Source organism: Pogoniulus pusillus, chromosome 7, assembly GCF_015220805.1.
Source record: "Pogoniulus pusillus isolate bPogPus1 chromosome 7, bPogPus1.pri, whole genome shotgun sequence".
In the NCBI taxonomy this organism is placed as follows: Eukaryota; Metazoa; Chordata; class Aves; order Piciformes; family Lybiidae; genus Pogoniulus; species Pogoniulus pusillus.
This window is the reverse complement of record NC_087270.1, coordinates 6561878-6589140: the sequence shown is the minus strand read 5'-3', so window position 1 is coordinate 6589140 and position 27263 is coordinate 6561878. Positions and strand designations below refer to the sequence as shown.

General features: G+C 41.1%; 1 protein-coding gene across 4 annotated transcripts in view; it reads right to left on the bottom strand.

The window, feature by feature from the left end:
- Positions 1 to 27263, bottom strand: part of SUPT3H (SPT3 homolog, SAGA and STAGA complex component) — a 304062-nt gene that overhangs the window by 82484 nt on the left and 194315 nt on the right. For all 4 annotated transcript variants that reach the window (XM_064145783.1, XM_064145785.1, XM_064145786.1 and 1 more), the window contains exons 4-6: positions 18962 to 19048; positions 17383 to 17473; positions 13899 to 14035 (exon numbers count right to left, since the gene is read on the bottom strand). In XM_064145783.1, coding sequence (XP_064001853.1) covers positions 13899 to 14035; positions 17383 to 17473; positions 18962 to 19048 — 315 coding nt within the window. The remainder of the gene's footprint in view (positions 1 to 13898; positions 14036 to 17382; positions 17474 to 18961; positions 19049 to 27263) is intronic.

Genomic DNA, 27263 nt, shown 5'->3' with positions numbered 1-27263 from the left:
AGAGTCCAAATCTTTGCCCTGTACATGTGCCAGTCAAAAGAAGAGCCTGCAGAAGATTTAAGAATGAAACAGATGCACCTTAATGCAATTTTTATATTGCAAATTCATGTTGCTTTCTTTAAAGAAATCTCTTTTAGAACACCAAAGTCATAGTGTATATATTATGCAGCTACCCTCATGCTGAAGAAATTCTGACAGCCTGCCACCACCTGCATACGAAAGTAAAATGAGCTACATCTTAAACCCACACGTTCAGCTGAGAGGAATATACTTTTTTTCCCTAAAATATAAGCTGTGCTGTCTGACTTAATAAAGATCTTGCTGAATTCACACAGATACATTTCTAAATTTATTCTCTGTGCAAAATCAGTACTACTTTCTAGTGACAGCATTATGGTCCTGTCGTATCAATCACTGAATCATAGAATCAGTCAGGTTGGAAGAGACCTCCAAGATCATCCAGTCCAACCTAGCACCCAGCCCTGGCCAGTCAACTAGACCATGGCACTAAGTGCCTCAGCCAGGCTTTTCTTGAACACCTCCAAGGACAGTGAGTCCACCACCTCCCTGGGCAGCCCATTCCAATGCCAATCACTCTCTCTGGGAAGAACTTCCTCCTGACATCCAGCCTAGACTTCCCCCAGCACAACTTGAGACTGTGTCCCCTTGTTCTGTTGCTGATTGCCTGGCAGAAGAGACCAACCCCTACCTGGCTACAGCCTCCCTTCAGGTAGTTGTAGACAGCAATGAGGTCCCCCCGAGCAAGCAGCAGCAGCCTAATTTTTGCCACATTACATTATCTAAATGTGAACCCCAGATTACTAAAAAGGTCAAATGCTGATCAGATGAATATGTGCAAGATTAAACTCTGCATGTTTCCTCCATAAAGACTTCATGGAAGGTAGCTATGTGAAAAGGAGAATCGTTACTGTTTTCCTTGAGTATCCAAATTAATATATATTTATATACATATATATAAAGAATTTATATATTATATATATAGATATATATGTGTATATATATTTATATATTATATATAGATATATATTTGTATAAATTTATATATATGTATATATATTTTTTGTATATAGATTTATATATAGTATATACAAAAATATAATTCTGATTCATTTAATGAGAAGTGTGTAACTGTCCAGATATCCTCAATTTTAATCAAAGGTGGTGGAGCAAATTGGAGGAAAAGAGAGGAGACAAAAATGTAAAGCTCAAGGGGCAAAACCTACAAATTGAACCAAGCTACTTTGAGTAGAATTAACAAACTCTATCACCTTATTACCCATGTTGTTCCATTAGAAGCACTGGGGGTCTGCTTCCTAGCAAAATGGATTCCATTTTGAAACATGCAGGGCTTAATTATATTACTTCACCATTTCAACAGACACTTAAGATGCTTAAATCTTACTGTTTCTGACTCCAGAGCTGCAATACATGTGTGAAGCTATCATCAAGTGCAATTTTGCACAGCAGCCAGATCATATACTGACGGAAGAATACAGCAAGCAATATTATAGATAAAACAAACCACAACGCCTGAGACCAAATGAAAGACAGAATATCCTGTTCCTTGTATACATGAAATGTCTACTGCAGGAAATACCAGCAGTTAAAGCTTACAGAAAGTGCAGAAGCTGGAAAGTCCAATTATATGCTACCTAGATTTTGTGAGAGTTTTTAGACATCTGAGATGGTTTAGCATCTATGTGTTTTATAAAAGCCACTCTATTTCTACTCCACCTGCCATTTTAATACCTGAAATGGGAAACTTCGGTATGGAATCACAGAATGGTAGAATAATTTACACCAGAAAAAAAGTTTGGAACCTTTCCAGGGATCTCAGTTTGACTCTGCTCAAAAGAAGTCCAGATAAATCAAACGTCTCAGAACCTTGACCACTCAAGTTTGGAGTATCTCCTAAGTCAGAAACTTGCTCAGTCTCTCTGGCCAACAGATTTCAGTCTTTGCTCAGAATTTATTTTTTCCTCTTACATATCAGTCCAAATTCTGTCCATTGCCATGCACAATCAAGCAGCATAGACATAGAATCAAGCAGGTTGGAAGAGACCTCCAAGATCATCCAGGCCAACCTAGCACCCAGCCCTAGCCAGTCAACTAGACCATGGCACTAAGTGCCTCAGCCAGGCTTTTCTTGAAGACTTCCAGGGACAGTGCCTCCACCACCTCCCTGGGCAGCCCATTCCAACGGGAAATCACTCCCTCTGTGAAGAACTTCCTCCTAACATCCAGCATCTGGCTCCATCTCCTCTGTATCCTGCAATTAGTCAGTTGTAGTTTCCGTTTAGACTCTCCTTTTTCAGTCTGAACAAGCTCTAGCCTCCCAGCCTTTTGTAATAGAACCATAGAAAGCTTTGGGTTGAAAGAGACCTTTACAGGTCATCCAGTCCAAACCCCTGCAGTAAGCAGGGGTGCTTTGCAGGCTAGGAAACTGTCCTCTCTGCCTCTGATGAATAAATTAACACTTGTCCTGGCTAGTCCCATGGTCAGAAGGAAAAAGCAAAAACAAACCCCTAAGCTAAGAACAAAGGGAGTAAAGCAAAAATCAAACATAGGTATTAAGAGACAGAACAAGCATCTGTTAAGCCCAGGCTCCAACACTATCTAGCTGTGAAGGCTTAGGGAATAGGACAGCTACATTAATTACATTCCTGACTAGTCATACAGCATCGGGTGATGTGTGGCTCAAGCATTTCATTAACCAATTGCCACATCTTTGTATGCAATAGTTTTCAATAGATTTTCCCCCCACTCCACACTAAGTTGTGCAGTTCAATAGATATGAGCTCATTTTGGTTATATTTAGCTGCAGCGCAGCCTGAAATTGCCTTTTGGTGCTCCTCTATATTGTCTGTATGCTCCAAACTCTGTGTGGAGAGGCAATGATGACAGAGAGATTACTCACTCTGCTATCAGAGGTTAGAGGTCAGCTCAGAGAGAGAGATCCTAAGAAATTTTGTAGAACACATTAGCAGGGTTGATACATGAGCCTGAGTAAAACTGGGTTTGGTTCCTGGCTGCTGTCTCATATTGAGAAAGGTGTTGTTATTCCTTTCATGAACATATGGAGTAAGGAGAGGAGAAAAAGAGGGTCTCTGCTATCCCTGGAATATCTAGCAATACCAGATAAATAAACATTCAGATAAACTAAGCTGGTACTGCCTTGAGAGGCATGCGTCAGACTTCTGTGGATGAAGTGGGAGAAAATCCTTCCTTTAGTATTGGTTTGAGAATGTTCCTACCTACTTGTTAAAGCTAGGACCTTGCCTGCTAAATCTCAGAACTCTCAAAGGCCTGGAACACAAACCCTATGAGGAGAGGCTGAGGGAGCTGGGGGTGTTTAGCCTGGAGAAGAGGAGGCTCAGGGGGGACCTCATTGCTGTCTACAACTACCTGAAGGGAGGCTATAGCCAGGTGGGGGTTGGTCTCTTCTGCCAGGCAACCAGCAACAGAACAAGGGGACACAGTCTCAAGCTGTGCCAGGGGAGGTATAGGCTGGATGTTAGGAGGAAGTTGTTGTCAGAGAGAGTGATTGGCATTGGAATGGGCTGCCCAGGGAGGTGGTGGAGTCACCATCCCTGGAGGTGTTCAAGCAAAGCCTGGCTGAGGCACTTAGTGCCATGGTCTAGATGATTGGATAGGGCTGGGTGCTAGGTTGGACTGGATGATCTTGGAGGTCTCTTCCAACCTTCTTGATTCTATGATTCCATGTAATAGCTGAAAGTTTTTCCCCTACAAAGCATATGAATTACATCCTATCTAGTAGAAAAGATTTACACTATTCAGGTCTCTACAGCACTGATTTCCTTCAATCAGTGCTTTAAGTATGACTGCAGTTTCAATAACCTACTACCAATGGGATCTTCTTTAGACTTCAGCTTCACTACTTGCTCCCAGTTCTCCAAAGTTTAGATACACAACTGCACTGCTAATAACAAAGCCTGATGACTAGTATATGGAAGCAACAAACATGTTGCACACAGGATCAGAAATAAACACTGTGTTAAAACACATTTAGAAGGAGAACAGTTCTTTAGTCTTACATTTAGCTCCTCCTAATCAAGTGCTTCATGGAAATACTGTTTATAGGTATGTGTGTCTGCATTTAATTATAGATACAAGTAAACAATTTACATTTCCTTCCAAAAGTTATGTTGCAACACAGTCATTTGGGTGTCAAAAGAACAAAATGCAATGGCCCAGAACCATCTTCTTCCTCAGAGAAAGTAAACAGTGGCAAAAAAATACTCAGAGAACCAAAAGACAGAAAAGTAAATAACACCTTGTCCTCCCCCAAGCAAAACTGCCTAAATTTGCAGCATGAGCAATGTTCTAAAATCAACAGTATTTGACCAGGAGTGAAGATCCAAACAAATAGCAGTTTATGTAACCATAGCAATCAACCCTAACGTTAGAAAACCCTAATAATCTTAGATTTGTGGCAGTCTAAAAAGCCAATTGGCATTATTTGCTATAGCAAGAAATCTTTTCTGTTTGAGATTTTTGCATTCCAGCGAGAATGGCACAACATTTAAAGGCACAGAGATAATAGTTTGCCATTGGAATGGGCTGCCCAGGGAGGTGGTGGAGTCACCGTCCCTGGAGGTGTTCAAGAAAAGCCTGGATGAGGCACTTAGTGCCATGATCTAGTTGACTGGCTAGGGCTGGGTGCTAGGTTGGCCTGGATGATCTTGAAGATCTCTTCCAACCTGCTTGATTCTATGATAATGAAAAAACATTCCTGTTTTCTGTTTGCTTTTAACCAATTCAACCATTCATCACCCAAGAGAAACAGTGTTTTCCCAGTATGCTAAGCATTCCCAAGTCACTGGTAATCAGAGGAACCATTAACATAACTCTGGATGTTAGGAGGAAGTTCCTCACAGAGAGAGTGATTTCCCATTGGAATGGGCTGCCCAGGGAGGTGGTGGAGTCACCATCCCTGGAGGTGTTCAAGCAAAGCCTGGCTGAGGCACTTAGTGCCATGGTCTAGTTGACTGGCTAGGGCTGGGTGCTAGGTTGGCCTGGATGATCTTGGAGGTCTCTTCCAACCTGCTTGATTCTACGATTCCAACACCAGCAGGCATATTTTTATACTGGATACTGGCTACAAACACTTTGGTTCCCAGACAACTAATTTACAGCTGAGACACTACTTGCCCTGCGATCCTTGCACCCAGCCAGATGGATGCAGTGAAATCAAATCCCTCTCTATTTACATTCCTAACTGTGGTAAGGCATGTTTTGCACTATCAAAAATCCCTTGCCTAGACAATAAAGGATTTTTTCTTGACTGATGTTCCTTCTACCTTTGTTTTGATCTTCACAACTATGTATACCAAAAGAAGCGCATAGCACACAGGGAGCTGGAGTTGACCCTGTAGTCTATTAAAGATCATCATTAGACTCTTTCATATCACCAAGGTCCTACTTCATACATAGAACTTCAGTGTCCACACTGGAGGTGCCAGAAGTACTTTTCCTAACATCTGATGAATTACACTCGATAATGACTGAAAGGGTTTTATTTCTAGGGGAGGGGGAGAAAAAGGCAAAGAAAAAGCATTTTTCTCTCTTATCTAAGAAATTAACTTCCCCCTGGATTTGTTCTCTCCTTTCTGAGTACAGAAGCTGGCCTAAGTCATTGGGATGTTTAAACTTGTGGGAAGGTAAATTCAGTAAGTTCTGTGAAATCCAGTCCCACTTGTGGTACCAATTCACTGAACTCTCAAAGCAGCTTCAGGGGGTGGGAAAGTAAGATCCTGGCTTTTTTCATCACTGTCCCAGGAATCTAGTGACCTTGCACAGGAAGTTTCTCACTCCTATTTGAAAATACCACTTAGACATTTTAAGCCCCTTTTCAAATTCAAGACAGTCTCCTTTGGCAGGGATAACCTCCACTCTTTATTGGACAAGGAGGGGAATGTACTGACTAGAGATGAGGAAAAGCCAGAGGTGCTTAACAAGCTCTTTGCCTCAATTTTCATGAGCAAGGACAGCTGGCCTTCTGAGCTGGTAGCTGGGGTTAGGGAGCAGAGCAGCCTCCCTATAATCCAGGAGGAAGGTTAGAGCCCTGTTGAGCCTCTTGGATCCTCATAAGTCTACGGGACTAGATAGGATCCATCCTAGGGTGATGAGAGAATGGCCATATCCAAACAGTGCCACAGTATTTCTGACTCAGGCTGACTCCCAAACAGTGCTCTGGAATTGTCTGGGACAAAAAGCTGATGATTGTATTCTGATTGGTCATGGTCTAATTTTGGCCGTGGTCTAATTTAAAACTAAATGCCAGGTTTATCTTGTTTCTGTGATTGAAGTATTCTCCCTCCCCCCCCTCTCTCTAAGCAGGGATCATAGAATCATGGAATCAAGCAGGTTGGAAGAGACCTCCAAGATCATCCAGGCCAACCTAGCATCTAGCCCTAGCCAGTCAACTAGATCATGGCACTAAATGCTTCATCCAGGCTTTTCTTGAACACCCCCAGGGATGGCGACTCCACCACCTCCCGGGGCAGCCCATTAGTCCTCAGCATGAGAAAGATATGGACCTGTTTGAGCATGTCTAAAGGTGGTCCACAAAAATCATCAGAGGGCTCACTGGAACACCTCCTCTAAGAGAGATGGTGTTGCTCATCTCAGAGAAAAGAAAAGTCTGAGGAAACTTTATTGCTGTCCTCCAGTACTTAAAGGGAGCCTATAATAAAAATGGGACATTTTAGCAGGGCCTGACACAACAGGAGAAGGGGTAATAGTTTTAAACTAAAAGAAGGAAGTTTTAGACTAGATTAAAAGAAGAAAATTTTGATAATAAAGGTGGCAAAACACTGAACCAGGTTTTCCAGAGAGCTGGTAGATGCCTCATCCCTGATAACATTCCAGGTCTGGTTGGATGAGGCTTTGAGCAACCTGATCCAGTTGAAGATAGAGTCATAGAATCAACCAGGTTGGAAGAGACCTCCAAGATCATCCAGCCCAACCTAGCACCCAGCCCTAGCCAGCCAACTAGACCATGGCACCAAGTGCCTCATCCAGTCTTCTCTTCCAGTCTTCTCAAGATGTCCCTGCTCAATGCAGAGGAGTTGGTCTAGATGACCTTTAAAAGTCCCTCTCAGCCCAAAGCATTCTATGAGTCTATGATTTTATGAACAGGACTCCCTGTATTCTGGGACGTGTCTAGGTGTGTTTAGGTGTGTTTGATGGACAGAAATTAATTGTATCTGAACACACACAAAATTAAGTGGGAGGAATTTAACAAAGGGTATATTCCAAACACAGCCAAACTCCACTGCAATCAAATTCGTTTTGCACAGGGCCATTTGTTCAGTGAGCTTTGCACAGAAGCAGTCTAATGAATAGCACAGGAAAGATCACATCACCATGAACTTCCTAAAACACGAGTAAGCATCTGCAGTTTTAAAATACCTAACATAATTCATGGGACAAAGCATCCTAAAGACCTACAAGCTTCTGACAATCCCTTTCTGTAGGGATGTAACTTAGTTTTTACCATTTTGCTGGCATGCAGCCTGTTTCCAAGGTAGCATATTCTAGGGAAGTTATTTTTCCTCCACTGTTTATGCAAACTTGAAATGTGCTATGAAAGCACTATAGTAGCTACTGCAACTGAACTATTGCCATAGAACATCTGAGTGTTAGGAATGTATCCCTAAACTATCAGAGTGACGGATAAATGGTGTTTCTCTTAATTCTAGGGGAACAGAAGTGAAATAGGGCATTAATGGTCTGATGCTCTATGCATTCCTTTGTATGCCAGCTCAGACTTCTGATGGAAAGGTTTTTTTCTGTGGGGAGAGGTGCAACTATAAAATAAACTATTAAAAAAAGGTTATTTGCAGAATGAGAGAGATGTCAGCTTTGCAGTGACATTGACTCAACCTTTAACAGAAGTTAGCTTGATTTTAATAATGTGAGGTGGTAAAGTTGATAGTGTTCTGATACAAAAATGACAACAGAATTGCTATCACCATTCACAAAATCCCAGCCAAACTTGCAGTTTGTTTCACTAGGAACAGGTCACCTGAGAGGTTTAGAGCAGTAACATGAGGACATGAGCATCAGAAACTACATCTCTATGCAAACTTCAAAATAAGGGAAAAAAGGCCTAGATTAATAAGCACCTTCTCCTCATGCTGATTCAGCCATATCCCACACAAATCTCAGCTCTAAATGATTTTTCAGGAGACAGAGGAAAGCAAAACTGCAATTCATATGCAAGGTCTTATTTCTCATGGATTCTGTCATGCAGAAGGGAAATTGAATTCCTGAGCACCACCAGCCTTGGTTGTTTTGTAGCCTAACCTGTACAATAAAAAGGGAGATTAGGTAAATAATTGTTAGATTTCATTCTCAAGGAACCATCATCTGTTCAGAAGATGATTTCTATGATCTGGAATAGCTCTTCATGTGGACAGCTCAACTACATCTATGAACCAGAACAGTTCATTCCATCTGTAACTGTTCTTACTCAGGAGTAGTGTTTCACTTCTGGTTTACTGCCATCTTTGGAAACCAAAATGCAGTTAGCAAATAAGATAGAGAAGATATTCCAGTCTTAATCTTAATTTTATCTTGATTCTGCCATCACACTTGTCTGGTCTGCCACTATTTATTGCTAATGTTGAAGCAATTCACATTACTTTGTCATATAGTGGGATTATGTTATCAATAGATTGGTTGCAATGTATTGCTAACATAATCCCACAACATGACAAAGTAATGTGAATTTTGTTCTTATTTTTGTTCTGTATTTCAAGATTATTCCACTCCCCTGTGCACATTGCTATTATCATTGCTCTAGAGATAGTCTCTGCTTCAAATGAAATCCACAAGATATTAGTAAGTTTTATATTCAGTCCTAGAATAATATCCTTTCTTTTTAACATGACAGCATTAGCAGGTGTTTTTCAGTCAAAAGTGTACACTGCTTGTAATGTTTGAAGCTTTCCTTACTCCTCTGTGCTTGTGCTAGTTTGAAGCTGCTGTTTTCTGAGCTTTTGAAGCACCTACATCTGAGATAGCTGGAATGAAGTGTGAACTGAACTTGTGATATTCAATAGCATAAATATTGGTTTAGATTAGATCATATAGATCTCAGCAATACTCCGAGTGAAATAGAAAGGGGTGGAATGTGCTAGTTTGAAGCTAGATAGAATGTTTTGGTGAGAAGAACTAGGTTACAGGCTGTGAAAGTAAAGCAATGGTGATGTCTGCTTTCCTCATAGGCTTGCTGAAAGACACAAGAAGAAGAATTCAAACATAGATAACACACTTGCTACTTCAGCTGAGCTGCATCTCTAACCTCACCCCTCTCTGCCGTTTCTTTGACTAATCCACTTTGCTTCCTAACCCCCTGGCAGAACCTCCATTCTTCCTTGGGACTGGGATAAGGTTGAGAGGGGTAGGGGGAAGGTGAAGGGGTGGTTGGGAGCCCCTCCTGGGGACTCAGGTTTCTGGGAGGGCTGTTGTGTTTCTGTATTCCCTTTTACCTTGCATATTTCTATCTATAACTGTATAGACTGTAAATATCTGCTTGTCTATTGAGCTAAGCTGTAAATATAAGCTTCATTCAATTTCCAGAGCTGTCTGAGTCTAGTCTGGGTGATTTACAAAGTGTGGGGGGGCAGGGAACACTCAAACCACCACAGCGGTACAAATACAGAATAGACCTCACAAAACAGTAAGCAGTCTCATTGAATCATAGCTCTAATTTTATAAGATGTTTTAAAAGAAATGTCTATAAACAATATTTGCTTTTTCTATCATAACTGAAACCATACTGCTAAACAATCATATCCTGTTTAGCCCATAATGACATCAGAAATACATGCTTATCATCTGCTCTGGATGCTCAACTTAGCATGATTTTAGCCCAAGGCAAAGTGGAGCTGAAATCATTTACAGTTGTCCAAACCAAGATAACCACACATTTCTGAGGTAATGGATACCTAAAAAGAACACTGCCTTTAGATCACAGTTCATGATTTAAGTATACGAATTCCTTAAAGAATGCTGTTAGAATTTTTGGTGTCTATTGGATTCCTTTTGAAATGTAGCATGGATTAAACCATCTACTGCACAAAGAAAAAGTGATACATGAGATTAGCCCATCCATTAACAACTCTTCCTTTAGGAACGGATCACGTTTCCTGCTGTCTCTGATTTCTTTACATCCACCTCAACCTGACAACAAAACCTCAAACGAAACAAAGCCAAAAGTATGTTAACCATTTTGAACAGCATGTCTCTGGAAACCCTTCATGTTTTGCCATTAGTTTAAAAACTGAAATGAGAGGAAATGCATTGCACTCAATTCTAATCACAATTCACGGATCTCTTCTAAAATAAGTAGGCTTTGTTAATAGAAACAGAGTTCAGAAAATGTAGCACAAATGTAGCAGAACAGCAGAACAATTACTTCAAATATATATAGTCATACACACACAACAGTTCATTAATTACAGTCCAGTGAGAGAAAACAAAATGTGTAGTCAGATGAAAGATAAATACTTGATTACAGGAATACATTCCTGGACGGAGAAACATAGATTTGTCTTTGCCTAGGTCAGGGAGCTCCATAATTCTAAAAACCCGTGTAGTTTTTAATGAAAAAAAATATATATATACTGAAGTGACAGAAGAGAATGTAAAGTCAAGCAAATAATCCGTTCATTCAGAACAGTGCTGTTACATGTTTTTGGGTGTACAAGCTCAAGTGGTGCCAGGGGAAGCATAGGCTGGATGTTAGGAGGAAGTTGTTGGCAGAGAGAGTGATTGGCATTGGAATGGGCTGCCCAGGGAGGTGGTGGAGTCACCGTCCCTGGAGGTGTTCAAGCAAAGCCTGGCTGAGGCACTTAGTGCCATGGTCTAGTTGACTGGCTAGGGCTGGGTGCTAGGTTGGCCTGGCTGATCTTGGAGGTCTCTTCCAACCTGCTTGATTCTATGATTCTCACAGGGTTTCCCTGCCTTTATGCAAAACAAAACATTTTGCATGACTAAATAAGAAAGCAAAGAAAATAAATGAAACCATCAATTTCCAAAACATAAACAGGGGTTGGGAACAACTATTCTATGACACTGATTCTCATCTGGGGAGAAATGTAACTTGTTCCTAGCTGAACTCTTAGAAATTAGGGACTCTTGTTTAGATTTTGGGTAGTTGTAATGGGAAGAGGAAATAGAATTGGGAAAGTCCCAGTTCTGAGAAGGGGCTCCATTAAAAAGAAAAAAAAAACCAGACTTAGAAGTAGAGGAGGATGAAAATTTGGTTATTCCCTAAATTTTCCCCTGAAATTCTGGAATTGAAACGAGACTCTAATAGTCAAGTATGAAGTACGCTAATATTACTGAACACATCAGCCCCTCAGCATAGAAAAGAAAATCAAACTAAAGTAGCCAGCTTCTACCACTGGAAGGATATAAAAAGCAATCTAAGACTAGCAAGTTTCCAATAGTCACCCAGACTATATTACTGAATAAAAAGACTGGAAACTAGCCCAGACACTAGTGTGAAATTGTGAGCATACACCTGGCATAATGTTGCCCTTGACATCCAGCTGCCCACATGTGCTAGTTTGAAGCTAGCTAGAATGTTTTGGAGAGAAGGATTTTAGACCACAGGCTGTGAAAGAGAAACAGTGGTGATGTCTACTTCACTCATAGGCTTGCTGAGAGGTATAAGAACAAGAATCCAAACATAGATAAGAGGAGTAGCTCTTTGTTCAGGCTATGGACATTTTCTCTCTAACCTCACCTTCTATTTGATTAATCTACTTTGCTTCCTAACCCTCCTGGCCGACTCTCCATTCTTCCTTGGGGCACAAAGCAATGTCTGGGGTAAGGCAGAGGAGTGGGAGAAGGTGGAAGGGTGGTTAGGAGCCCCTCCTGGGGACTCAGGTTTCTGGGAGGGCTGCTGTGTTTCTGTATTCCCTTTTCCCTTGTCTATTTCTGTCTATAACTGTATAGACTATAAATATCTGCTTGTATATTGAGCTAAGCTGTAAATATAAGCTTCATTCAAATGTCCAGAGCTGGCTGAGTCTAGTCTGGGTGATTTCCAAGGTGGGGGGGATAGATAACACCCAATCCACCACACCACACAATATATGAAGAGGAACTGAGCATTAACAGGGGTCATGGACTGTTCTACATATATGCTATGGAGAGGGCTACCAAAAAGACAGGGGACCCAAAGCAGGCCATGTCATGTGCTTTCATGGCCACATAACTAGTTCTGGCATAGTTTATTGACTAGCACAGGTTTAGATTTTGGATCTTACAAATCCCTTGAAGTAAAAAGTATTCAACAAAAAGCTACATGGACAGAGAGAACATAGAGTTGATAATACCACAGAATTATAGATTCAAAGAATATTTTGCATTATAAATACCATTTAGACCAAGCCCTCTCCAGTGAGCAGGACATGAACACCTAGATCAGATTGCTCAAAGCCTTATCAAACCAGACTTGGAATGTTTCTGGGAATCTATGATTCTATGTTTCTGGGGATGAGGCATCTACCACCTCCCTGGGCAACCTATAGCAGTGTTCCACAATCTTCAATGTAAAGACTTCCTTATACCCAGTCTCTAAGTTGAAAACCATTACCCCTTATTCTGCCATAACAGGTCCTGCTAAAACAATTGTCCTCATACTTCTCATAGGTTCCATTTAATCACAGTATCACAGTATCATTAGGGTTGGAAGAGACCTCACAGATCATCAAGTCCAACCCTTTACCACAGAGCTCAAGGCCAGACCATGGCACCAAGTGCCACGTCCAGTCCTGCCTTGAACAGCCCCAGGGACGGCGACTCCACCACCTCCCCGGGCAGCCCATTCCAGTGTCCAATGACTCTCTCAGGGAAGAACTTTCTCCTCACCTCAAGCCTAAATCTCCCCTGGCGCAGCCTGAGGCTCTGTCCTCTTGTTCTGGCACTGGCCACCTGGGAGAAGAGAGCAACCTCCTCCTGGCCACAACCACCCCTCAGGTGGTTGTAGACAGTACTGAAAAGTCTTCCCAGAGTCTTCTCTTCAGGTGGAGCACCAAATCTTTCATCATACAAGAGGTGCTCCATTCCTCTGATCATTTTTGTGACCCTCCTCTGGACCTGCTCAAACAGGTCCATGTCTTGTGTTGAGGACTCAGAGATGAACATAGTACTGCAGGTAGGCTCCCACCAGATCTGTAATGTGTACTTGCTATGATGTAATATCTTGTGCTAGTATAGATAAACCTCAGTAAAACTGATATCAAATATCAGAACCAACTGGTATCAAACCTGTCATTCCACAGACATCCATGCCAACACATGCAGGAATTGGACTCGATGATCTCTTTGGGCCCCTCCCAACCCCTGACATCCTGTGATCTATACTATTTCTTGGTCCCACTTAGCTTTTTGAAAGTCATATTGTACTGTGTTCTGTAATGTAGAGATAATATTTCATAAGTTTATAGATAAAAAAAATAGGACAAACATTATTGAAGAAAGTTTCTAATGAGATGAGCAGTGAGAAAAATGATTGTGAAAAATACACATGAAATGTTTATAACTAGAATCTGTTTTCTTCAGGAAGGAAACACAGATACATGGCAGACAAAAAGATCCATAACTATCCTTTCATAATCTTCCTTCTCAGCATGCCTGCTTAGATATCAGGAAATATTTGAGGGAACAGAAAAAATATGGAAATAGGACTCCTTTAGAACATCAGGCAAAGAGGAAAAAACATGTAACAACGACCCAATCTGCAGCATGACAAAGGCATCAGACCAGCATGATGTATGAAATATTTTATGGTTTTCTCTGCTGGACTTTGGTGTAAGTAAAAGAACAAAACTTACCTCCATCCGCTCTTGCTTGACATCATCAATCTCATCATCTTCAAACATGGCTAAGAGCTCTCCAGTCTGGTCAATGGAGACGAGAAAGTCCTGAGCAAGCTTCTGCCTCTTGTTGGCGTTATTACTGTTGAATTTGTCTGCACAATTGTAGGCAGAGAGTAACAAATTTAAGGTGCCTTCTCCAAACATCAAGCAACTTTAGAATCAGATGAACTATATAGAATAGGTTTGTTCTTACTGTCCTCATGCTACCTGACTAAAGTGGTATCAATGCTGTGCAGAAGACACCTGCTCCAGCTGATCCTGCTTTAGCAGGGAGGCTGGACTGGATGATCTTTTGAAGTGCCTTCCAACCCCTAACATTCTGTGATTCTGTGTGATCACTGCATTTTCTATACAACCTAGTGGTTTCTTGTAACCTAGAGAATCCCACTCTACTGGTCATATATCATCTCTCAGCGAAGAATCCACAGTGGACAGAGCTGTAGAAGAAACTGCCTATCTCTGGCTGCACAAAAACTTCACTTGCAGAATGCATTTACAGAGAGGAAATACTCTCTTGTGAAAGCACACAGAACATCCTCATTATCTAGAAACTAAACCAAACCATAACACAAATGTTAAGATGCTGCTCCATAGGTGATGGACAGTTCACACACAGTATCACACAGTATCACCAAGGTTGGAAGAGACTTCATAGATCATCAAGTCCAACCCTTTACCACAGAGCTCAAGGCCAGACCATGGCACCAAGTGCCACGTCCAATCCTGCCTTGAACAGCTCCAGGGACGGCGACTCCACCACCTCCCCGGGCAGCCCATTCCAGTGTCCAATGACTCTCTCAGGGAAGAACTTTCTCCTCACCTCCAGCCTAAATTTCCCCTGGTGTAGCTTGAGGCTGTGTCCTCTTGTTCTGGTGCTGGCCACCTGAGAGAAGAGAGCAACCTCCTCCTGGCCACAACCACCCCTCAGGTGGTTGTAGACAGCAATAAGGTCTCCCCTGAGCCTCCTCTTCTCCAGGCTAACCAATCCCAGCTCCCTCAGCCTCTCCTCACAGGGCTGTGCTCAAGGCCTCTCCCCAGCCTCGTCGCCCTTCTCTGGACACGCTCAAGCATCTCAATGTCCCTCCTAACCTGGGGGCCCCAGAACTGAACACAGTACTCAAGGTGTGGTCTAACCAGTGCAGAGCACAGGGGCAGAATGACCTCCCTGCTCCTGCTGACCACACCGTTCCTGATGCAGGCCAGGATGCCACTGGCTCTCTTGGCCACCTGGGCACACTGCTGGCTCAGTTACTCTACAGTAAAACTCAGAGAACCCTAGCAAAGTGATCTGTTTATTTGTTTTATATAGTGAGACAGACTTAAGTATTAAAAGAAAATCCCAAACCTGAAGCCATCAAGTAGGTAGCTAAACTGCCAGATGGCTTGCACAAAACAATATACTTTCAAGTGTGGTCAAAATAAAATTCCACAGGCAGATTACATCTCAAGTGAGTTGACAAAAATCTCATCCACAGATTGACTAAGTCAAAGCAAGAAGTACAATATTTACTTAAGAACAATGGGGATGCTCAGAGGAACCAAACACAAGGAATTCATTGTGAAGGGAAAAAAAAAAAGACTTAAAATGTTCAGAGAAAGAAAATACATTAAGTACAAAAAGGCATTTTGATATGATCTAAAAGTATGGCAAGATATAGGTTTGCTGAAAGTTTTAACTTTCTACAATGCAAAGTTCAAGTCTTATATTTAGATAAATCCATAAAACTTTATACCAGCAAATTATATGGCATAAAACACACTGAAAAAAAAATTCCAGGTCCTACACTGATATTCAGGAACTCTAGATTATGAGATTATATTGCAAAATATCCTGACACTTTGGTAAATCATTTTGTGCTAGTTTGAAGCTAGCTAGAATGTTTGGGTGAGAAGAATTAGATCACAGGCTGTGAAAGGGAAACAATGGTGATGTCTACTTCACTCATAGGCTTGCTGAGATGCATAAGAACAAGAGTATAAACATAGATAAGGAATTCGGGCACTGCCTGAGCTCTGGGCTGCATTTTTCTCTCTAACCTCACCCTTCATCTCTCTGATTAACCCACTTGCTTCCTAACCCCCCTGGCCAAACCTCCATTCTTCCTTGGGACACAAGGCAATGTCTTGGGTAAGGTTGAGAGGGGTGGAAGAATGTGGAAGGGTGGTTGGGAGCCCCTCCTGGCGACTCAGGTTTCTGGGAGGGCTGTTGTGTTTCTGTATTCCCTTTTCCCTTGTCTATTTCTGTCTATAACTGTATAGACTGTAAATATCTGCTTGTATATTGAGCTAAGCTGTAAATATAAGCTTCATTCAATTTCCAGAGCTGGCTGTGTCTAGTCTAGGTGATTTCCAAAGTGTGGGGGGGCAGGGAACACCCAAATCACTATACATTTTGGTAGCTTTCTTAAAAACTCTCAAAATTATTTGATATTAATTTAACAAAAGCTCCTGCATCTGCAGGCAGCAGCTGCCACATTTAAATTACACATGTGCTGGAATCAAGCAATTAAGAGCAATTTCTTACATTGATAGAGTTCTGACACTAAGAAATCTCACTTATTATTTGGATGGTAGATGAAAATACTTTATCATAGTTTCTCAAACGGTGTTTTATCATAGAATCAACCAGGTTGGAAGAGACCTCCAACATCATCCAGGCCAACCTAGCACCCAGCCCTAGCCAGTCAACTAGACCATGGCACTAAGTGCCTCAGCCAGGCTTTGCTTGAACACCTCCAGGGATGGGGACTCCACCACCTCCCTGGGCAGCCCATTCCAATGCCAATCACTCTCTCTGCCAACAACTTCCTCCTAACATCCAGCCTAGACTTCCCCTGGCACAACTTGAGACTGTGTCCCCTTGTTCTGTTGCTGGGTGCCTGGCAGAAGAGACCAACCCCCACCTGGCTGCAACCTCCCTTCATGTAGTTGTAGACAGCAATGAGGTCACCCCTGAGCCTCCTCTTCTGCAGGCTGCACACTCCCAGCTCCCTCAGCCTCTCCTCATAGGGTTTGTGTTCCAGACTCCTCACCAGCCTTGTTGCCCTTCTCTGGACATGTTCCAGCACCTCAACATCTCTCTTGAGTTGAGGAGCCCAGAACTGGACACAGCACTCAAGGTGTGTCCTGACCAGTGTTGAGTAAAGAGGAGGAATAACCTCCCTCATCCTACTGGCCACACTGTTCCTGATGCAGGCCAGGATACCATTGGCTCTCTTGGCCACCTGGGCACACTGCTGGCTCATCTTCAGCCTACTATCTACCAGTATCCCAAGCATATCAAAGAGAAAAGCAGAGATTTTAGACCAAAGTACTTGAAGTCAATATTTTTAAGTATTTAAGCCTTTAAGTATTAAGCAAGACCTTAATACTGTGCTGTTCAGTCAATTTACAAAACACTGAGCCTCCTTTAATTTAGGTGACTTTTTTTTTCCCCTACCTTCAAGGAGGTCATCTTCTTCTATTCCTTTGACAATTTTAGATTTGTAGTCTCGAAATAACATGTATTTAAGTAGTCTTCTAAGCTTCTTCTAAAAAAAGAAGAGATAAATTGATATTAATTAATATTTATAGTTTTTTTTTTTACTTAGACTTTGTAAAACACCAACATAAGAATGTGTAACACATTCAGTAAATGCATTTTTTTTTCAAGTTCATAATTTCAGATTCTGCAGAAAATCCACACATAGGAAGTGCATCAAGATCAGTAGCAATTCCACACTAAATATTATCTATTTGAGCTCCTTTGTGGTTTACTTGCTAGATGACAGACAGAAATTACTTTGACTTTCAGAAAGCAAAATTTCAGCAATCAGGTTTCTTTCAGGGCACCTAAAAATATTTTCTTAGTTTGGAAGTGAAAACACTAAAATTTGCATATTTCTCTGAACTTTGACATTAATATTAAGCACTGTTTTCAGAGTAGCCTTAAGAGTCACACCAAATAAAGAGATTGCAACTGATTTTCATGATTTTTTAGTTTTGATAACAGTTTTGGTCCTCAGGTTTCACCTACCAAATGACGAGAGAAAATCAGAGGGAAAAGAAAAAGGGGGAGAGAAAGAAAAGGGGGGAGAGAAAGAAAAGGGGGGAGAGAAAGAAAAGGGGGGAGAGAAAGAAAAGGGGGGAGAGAAAGAAAAGGGGGGAGAGAAAGAAAAGGGGGGAGAGAAAGAAAAGGGGGGAGAGAAAGAAAAGGGGGGAGAGAAAGAAAAGGGGGGAGAGAAAGAAAAGGGGGGAGAGAAAGAAAAGGGGGGAGAGAAAGAAAAGGGGGGAGAGAAAGAAAAGGGGGGAGAGAAAGAAAAGGGGGGAGAGAAAGAAAAGGGGGGAGAGAAAGAAAAGGGGGGAGAGAAAGAAAAGGGGGGAGAGAAAGAAAAGGGGGGAGAGAAAGAAAAGGGGGGAGAGAAAGGAAGGACACAGAGGAACAAAAACTAATCTTGGTAGAAAGATCATTTTGTTAATACCTTTGAAAAAAAATAACATGCATTTAATTCTTAGAGAAAATTGTTTATTTTAAAAATTATTGCCCTACTTTACTTCCTATCCAGAAAAAGTAAGACCATCCCCAGATTTCAGGCTTTTAGTGACATAAAGTACAGGAAAATCAAGACAGGATTTGCTGCCAGCCTAGAGAACAAAACTCTAACGGTCACACTTTGAAGTGTCTATACCCTGCATCACTTAGAGGAAACCAGAAAGACTGATTTTCAGTAGAAGGAAAGAAGGCTAAGGATCAATATTGATACCTATATTAAGAAATGAGTTTGAGTTCTAAGATACATCATGCACTCTAAAGCTTACTGAAAACAAACTGAAGCGACAAGGAAAAAAGTAAACCAGGATGCACAAAAATGTTCAACAATTATTGTACCATGCACATAGAACAGAATGGCAGAGCAGCTATACTTTTAAATGAAGCTATTCAGGATGATGGATTCCTTTCACATAGGTTAAGCACACACTTTAAAACACAGTAAACAGCTTACTATGTAAAGTAAGAAATTTCTGTCTTATTACTGTACCTTATCTTTGCGCATTAAGAACAGGAGATCTTCAGCAGAGATGACTCTAGCTCCTCTCAGCTGAGACACTTCAGCTGCTTGCTGCAACTAAAATCAATGAATAAATTAGGATGGCTGTTTCTTTGTGGGAAAAAAGTACTCACTAGGGTATGTTTTAAATAAGTTCAGATAATATTTTGCATGGTAGGGCAGAGAAAAATAGAAGCTATGCATTAAAATACAAAGTGGAACTCTCAAAGGTGTCAACTTGGCCCTCGTTAGCCAAGAAGTGAATAACAACTTAACAAAAGACTGAGGCTTTTGACAAATCTCAAGCAAAAGCTTTTTTGTTTCTATTTAAAATTATTGCTTTTAAAAAGTGATACACCCTTCTTTTTTTTTTTAGTTTCTTTGCCCTTACCACATTAGCCCAGAAAATGAACATGCAGTTCTCTCAGGCGGTGTAAAAATGCCAAGTTCTCCCCATAGCACTTTATCTGCGACTATGGAAGGGTGGATGAACCCACTCACGATGCTTTAGAATAACAAATACTAATTTTAAACAGCTTACCTAAGAACTTTGTGAAAGAAACTCTACCCTTCTTTGACTTATCATTAGTACAAATCGGTCCCACATGACAAACTTTTTAGACATACTCTTATTTCAATTGAGAGAAAGAAAATTAATTGATAGGAAACGCCAATTCTGTCAATAAAGCAACAGGAAAAAGCTTACTGAGTAGACCACTCTATTCAGATAGGAAAAAGACAAAGCCAGGATTGAGTAATGAATATCACTAAAACTGGTAAGAGGTGGCCAAAGGAGCACAAAGCAAAGAATTGCCCTGGCCTCTACCACGACAGGCTCCAAACTGTGCTGTAAAGAGCAAAAATCTCATAGGAAGTGCACATCAGCCTTGAATTCACCTTCAGCAGGTGCAGGGAATTGGGCTAGTTGGTACACAAATTGTTCATATCAAACCCAGAACAAGATTAGGAAGCAAAATTACACAAGCTGATGCTTATCAAACCACTGGGCTAAGGTGGTCTGACTCAGACACAGAAGTTTAATGATTTGTTCCTTTAACCTGACTAGTCTTTGGTTCTGGTCTTAGGTGATGCTGCAGAATAGGTGGGATAGAAAGGATGCTTCACAGCATCCAATATGTTTGTGCCTCTACATTCAAAATGTTGTCCAAAAGGAAAGATTTAATCACAATCTCTCTGCTGCTATCCTTGTAAACCAACTGATGGATACACTGATAGCAAGGACAGTACAAAAGCTATCAAAAGGAGAGACACCTCAAAAAATTCTTGACATTAAAAATCGTACACACCTGTAACATAACTGATAAACAGAAATCTAAGCTCTTTTCAAATATCTCCATATTCTGCTTTCAGAAATGCATTAATGCACCTGAAAATAATTTAGAGAAATCCTATCCTTCATACACACACTAGCAATGGTTTCACTCAGTATCACTGGCTGAATAAGTGTATTATTAATCTGAGCTCCCATGCTGCTATGACTTGAAATAGGCCTATTCAGAAGTTAAAAAGATCAACAAAAACAGTAGCTGTTTCCAATATCCAAAGGAGGAGGAGGGGGGGAGAAAAGATTTTCATTTTGGCAAGTGTTCAGTGGGCAAAAGATTCAGTCCATAAATCATAATACTGGACTGCATTAATTTTTTTTCCACACTAATCACATGCATACAAAACGTTAACTGTATCTGCGCAACACAAAACATACTGCAGGAAGAGTTTCAGATTTTCCCTTTCAAATCCTTCTTTTTTTGGCCCTTGCAGTCACAGGGACCAGAGAGATTTCAGGAATTCAGAAGTCACAGTAATACAATCTTGCTTGAAAAATGTAAGAATGTGAAAAATGATAGTTCTATTTTTTGGCATAAGCAAAACTGTTTCTTATTCTGATTAGTTTGAGGGCACGCAAGCTACTTATATTTCTAACATAAAATGCATTTACCAAGAAGGAGCCAATATTCATCTCTGGTGTAAATCTATTGCAGCTAATGGATTTATGCCAAGGCTGACTTTGGCTCCCACTAAGCTTAAAAGTGTTATAAAACCTGACCTTAGCATGGTGATAACACAACACAGCTTTTCCAAATATCATATAAAACAATGGCAGAAGTATATGATGCACAAGTATGGTCTGGATCCCTAACACATACAGGACCATAGCGGTAATCTTTTATGTCCCTTACAACCCGAATCACTCTGAGATCCTAGATGTTTGTTTTCTTACCATAAAATTCACAGTATCACAGTATCATCAAGGTTGGAAGAGAGCTCATAGATCATCAAGTCCAACCCTTTACCACAGAGCTCAAGACTAGACCATGGCACCAAGTGCCATGTCCAATCCTGCCTTGAACAGCTCCAGGGACAGCGACTCCACCACCTCCCCGGGCAGCCCATTCCAGTGTCCAATGACTCTCTCAGGGAAGAACTTTCTCCTCACCTCCAGCCTAAATTTCCCCTGGCGCAGCCTGAGGCTGTGTCCTCTTGTTCTGGTGCTGGCCACCTGAGAGAAGAGAGCAACCTCCTCCTGGCCACAACCACCCCTCAGGTGGTTGTAGACAGCAATGAGGTCACCCCTGAGCCTCCTCTATTCTCCAGGCTGCACACCCCCAGCTCCCTCAGCCTCTCCTCATAGGGCTGTGCTCAAAGCCTCTCACCAGCCTTGTCGCCCTTCTCTGGACACGCTCAAGCATCTCAATGTCCCTCCTAATCTGGGGAGCTCAGATATGTTAATTTTTGCTTCTAGCTGAAATACCTTATTTTTCTAAATTATAAACTGCTCACAGGAACCTCCCAATGAAATAAGGGGGGGGGGAGTTAGGAGAGGAGGCCAAATTCACGTCCCATTTGCATCTAAGTAAATCCTGAATAACACTGTTTACTTTAACAGAGTTATTCTGGGCTGAAGACAAGATCGAAATCTGGAATAATGTTCTCAGTTTCTACCAAAACAATGAAAACTTTATTCTCCTATTGCCTTGACTTTTGCATCTATTTTATTTTAAGGAAGGAACACACCGTGTTTAATTTCTTTGGCTTCAAGAAAGCAAAATACGCAAATAATTACTTCCTGTGCAGTTATAAAATATGGATTATTTATCCAAACAGACCATAATGAGTTCTGCACCGGTACACATATTTACCTGGGAAACCAGGATATGCTCAGGTAAATATGTATCCAAGCAATTAAAAAAAAATTATGTACCAAGCAGCCGAGGTTGGGGCAGAGGGGGGGAGGGAAGATGTATTTATAGTCTGAACATAGACGTAATTGACTCATTCAAACCACAACATGCGTGCTTTGCTATAATTAGTATTGTAACAGACTGTCTTATTTGACTGTCCCAGAGTTGCCATTAACATGCAGTAAGCCCCAATTCCTTCATTTCCGTAGCTGAAGGCCTTGTTGAGTCATTACCACGGCTGCGTTACACGATGAAGGGGCATTTCAGGAAGCCCTACGAAAGAAACTAATCCATCTCCAAGCACATGAGCATTTATCATTCCAGAAAAGCCACTTGAGCTATGCAGCCTTGAAGTCAGGAGGTCTTTCGCCCTTCACTGCAGTGGAAGTAGTGGAGGTTTTCACTTTCTGTCTACTGCCCATGACTCCAGATGATACACATGATTTAAATGCTGCAGTAACTGTCCACATATGAGATTACTCTATGGCAACAGTGGGGATCCGACAAGAATTTCCCACTATCTCCATTCTCCAAGCCTCAGCTATATTCAGCGTCAGATATGCAGCACAGAGAGAGTGATTTGGCATTGGAATGGGCTGCCCAGGGAGGTGGTGGAGTTGCCATCCCTGGATGTGTTCAAGAGAAGGCTGGATGAGGCACTTAGTGCCATGGTTTAGTTGACTGGCTAGGGCTGGGTGCTAGGCTGGCCTGGATGATCTTGGAGGTCTCTTCCAACCTGGTTGACTCAACAATTCCACAGTTGGATCTATGATTCTTTTCCTAATTTTTAATGATTAAAATTATTTAGTCTACATTATAAAATATTTCAGTCCGCATTACCCTGAGGAACAGCAAAGTATTCAAATCACTTAGATTCTTAAATGAAAAGCAGGCTACACTTCCTAATACCAGCAAACAACATTTGAGACCTTGGAGTCTGAATGCAATTTTCATTATGGCCAAGTCATGAACCCCTAAATGTGAGGTTTAAATAATGGAATCATAGAATCAACCAGGTTGGAAGAGATCATCCAGGCCAACCGAGCATCCAGCCCTAGCCAGTCAACCACACCATGGCACTAAGTGCCTCATCCAGGCTTTTCTTGAACACTTCCAGGGATGGTGACTCCACCACCTCCCTGGGCAGCCCATTCCAATGCCAATCACTCTCTCTGGCAACAACTTCCTTCTAACATTGAACCTAGACTTCCCCCGGCACAACTTGAGGCTTGTTCTATTGCTGGTTGCCTGGGAAAAGAGACCAACCTCCACCTGGCTACAGCCTCCATTCACATAGTTGTAGACAGCAATGAGGTCCCCCCGAGCCTCCTCTTCTCTAGGCTAAACAACCCCAGCTCCCTCAGCCTCTCCTCATAGGCTTTGTGTTCCAGGCCCCTCACCAGCCTTGTTGCCCTTCTCTGGACACCTTCCAGCATCTCAACATCTCTCTTGAATTGAGGAGCCCAGTTTAACTATAGAAGCCCTAATAGCTGACTTTAACTATAGAAGCCCTAACAGTTGACTTTAACTATAGAAGCCCTAATAGCTGACTTTAACTATAGAAGCCCTAATAGATAACTTTAACTACAGAAGCCCTAATAGCTGACTTTAACTATAGAAGCCCTAATAGCTGACTTTAACTATAGAAGCCCTAATAGCTGACTTTAACTATAGAAGCCCTAATAGCTGACTTTAACTATAGAAGCCCTAACAGTTGACTTTAACTATAGAAGCCCTAATAGCTGACTTTAACTATAGAAGCCCTAACAGTTGACTTTAACTACAGAAGCCCAAGTAGCTCTGTCAAAAATCAGGAGTTAAAGAAAAAGAAGTGTATTTTACTATTTTTCCCATTACAAAGAAGGCAGTATATACAGTAACTGCATTTTCAAGTCTAAGAAGAAATAGCTGGGGAATAATATTTTAAAATGTAATCGCTGGTTTTAATGACTTTACGAAGTTAACTTTCTTGGCAGGATGAACTGAAGTATGTTAGCAGTCACCTTACGGCTATTTTCTTTTTGCAACTTCTGCAAAGTATGGATTTGTTGAAAGGAGTATTCATTCTCCTGACAGAAGCGCAGTCACTTCAATGGCACTGTCTGCCTTGCCTTTTTTCCCAAAGTATTTTTTCTTCCACAACCTCCAAAGTCAACAATCACCAATACTACTTCTACAAAACCAACTTGATGGACAAATAGACAAAAAAAGCTGGAAAACAAACATGCTATGTTGTGACATAATCCTTTCACTGAAACTACAGGATGGAGTCGAAACGGTAATGTTTGCATGCCTTGGAACTGCTGGGAGCCAAGAATAATGCTTCAGGAGCTGAGGTTTTGTTTTCTTTATAGAAGAAAATTAGATCATAGGTCACCTGGCTTTTTTTTTCCTTCTTCTGAGGCAGGAAATTTGTTTTATTATGAAATATGCATTAAAATGTCCTAATTTTTATCATCTCTAGATCAAAAGTATGCAAAACACCAGCAGAATATTCTGAATGTAGATACAGTGCCATGAATGTTTTATGACTAGAGCATCCCAATACAGTGTTTTCAAGCAATTAAACTTTGTTTTTCACTTAAATCATGCTACTAATGCTGACATCTGAGTTGCTAATTCTAACACAGAGCGGAAAAACAGAGGGTTTTTCCACTACTCAACATAGGGATATGCTTTACACAGTTAGCACATGCTGGAAGGGTAATCACATTACAAAGTGCATTAGAGGACTCCAATAGATAATGATTTAGAATGACCACACACGGTTTAAACAGCATGACTAAATCATCACAAGCTGTCTGAAACATAAACCTTTCATCTGCTAATTAATTTCTGTCTTACTAGGTATCTGCTTTAAGATCTAAATACTTTTTACTGAAGACCATTTAATGTAACACCAAGTCATCATGTGACACAAGAAAAATAATGTATTTATGAACCATAACTACATTTCAACTTGGCTTCAGGCCCCACTTTCCCTTTATTTTTAATTCTTTCAATTCTAATTCCAAAACAAACATTTTGGACCAACATTTTTGCACCTGTAGGTCTTGTACTCTCCATGAAACAAAAGAAAAGCAACTGCACACCTGACATTTACAGCAGAAAATAGTGACTAAACAAAGTGCAATCACAACAGCAATGTCAAACCCATAAAATGCCTGAGTGCAAAAAAGTATTCAGATTCACTGAGTTCAGTTTCAACACAGTGAAATTATACAGAGGGCTAAATAAATGTTAATTGAGAATTTGGCATTAGGGTCTTCCTCTCTGCTGGTGACAGCAGGCAAGAAAACAAACTTGGAAACTTCTACTGTAGTTATAATCACTACAAGAAAGAAAAAATAAGCTTGAAAAATATCAACTGAGGGGAAATGATAAAGTAGTGTTCTTCAGAACAGAAGAAAAAATCTGAATTATGAACCTTGTAGATATGAAAATTCTGGTAGAGAGACTTTTTACAAGGACACATAGTTATGGGACAAGGGGTAATGGCTTTAAAAATTAAAGAGGGTAGATATAGATTAGAGATATGAAAGCAATTCTTCATTATGAGGGTGGTGAAGCACTGAAACAGGATTCCCAGAGAAGTTGTGAATGCTTCATCCCTGGAAGTGTTCAAGGCCAGGTTGGATGAGGTTTGAGCGTTCTGATCTAATCCCTTTCAACTCTAACCATCCTATGATTTGTTACCCAATAGGAGACTGAAAAATTCTCATGGCCAAAAGCAATCCAGCCTCTGCAAACACATCTCTGTATTTCTTAAGAAGATGATCATAGAGATCCTTCTATTGACTGTCCATACTCTAAGATTATCAGGATATTCTAGATGCTGATGTGAATGGTGCCATCCCCCTGTAAATTTGTCTGTATCTGAGCAAAACGAATGCTGATGGTTTGGAGGAAATTATCACAGAATAGTTAGGGTTGGAAGGAACCTTCAGAAGCCACATAGCTCAATCTATAATAAAACTAACTAAATTTGGACTCAAATTTTCATAACTGTTTCATTTTTACAGAAATAGCACTACAGCTATTCCAAGTTAAGGTTCTCAACTATTACTTACATCTAAGTTACCTTACTTTGAAAACACATCAATCTTTCCAGAAAAAAAAATATTGCATTCACATTTCCCTTAGTAAAATAAAACAAAGCTATTAGAATCTACCCTTCTTGAGAACTGAAGAGAATATTATTTTCAAATATTTAGTCGATTAACTCAGATTTATTTCCCCTCCATCAATTCTTTATATTCCTTTGCTTTCTCCAACACTACCACGGCATGCAAACCAGCAGAGGTTTACATTATACCACAGCTTCCCGTCCTTTGGTTTCAAATCCCAGAAGAAACCACCATTCAGGAATATTGTTATGCAGTTCTCAGTGCTGCAAATAGAAAAAAATCCTCTTCTCTGCTGATTGAGAGACTGCCCAGTGTAAATAGGTTTCTTTCTCCCACCACTGTAAAGAGGAACATTTAAACCAGGCATCCTCACACTGCTTAAATAGGAAAACAATCACTGACTCACATTAGAATCATAGAATCAAGCAGGTTGGAAGAGACCTCCAAGGTCAGCCAGTCCAACCTAGCACCCAGCCCTATCCAATCAACTAGACCATGGCACTAAGTGCCTCATCCAGGCTTTCCTTGAACACCTACAGGGACGGTGACTCCACCACCTCCCTGGGCAGCCCATTCCAATGCCAATCACTCTCTCTGCCAACAACTTCCTCCTAACATTCAGCCTATACTTCCTCTGGCATAACTTGAGGCTGTGTCCCCTTGTTCTGTTGCTGGTTGCCTGGGAGAAGAGATCAACCCCCACCTGGCTACAACCTCCCTTCAGGTAGTTGTAGACAGCAATGAGGTCCCCCCTGAGCCTCCTCTTCTCTAGGCTAAACAACCCCAGCTCCCTCAGCCTCTCCTCATAGGGTTTGTGTTCCCACAACACTAAAAAACCCTACTCTTCCTTTCCATATGACAGCAAATTTGAATCAGGCTTCAGTGTCTGTCACCAGGAAAATAAGACAACCTTTAACCTATTCCAAGCAAAGTGTTTTTAGAGCAAGCCTCAGGCTAATGAAAGAA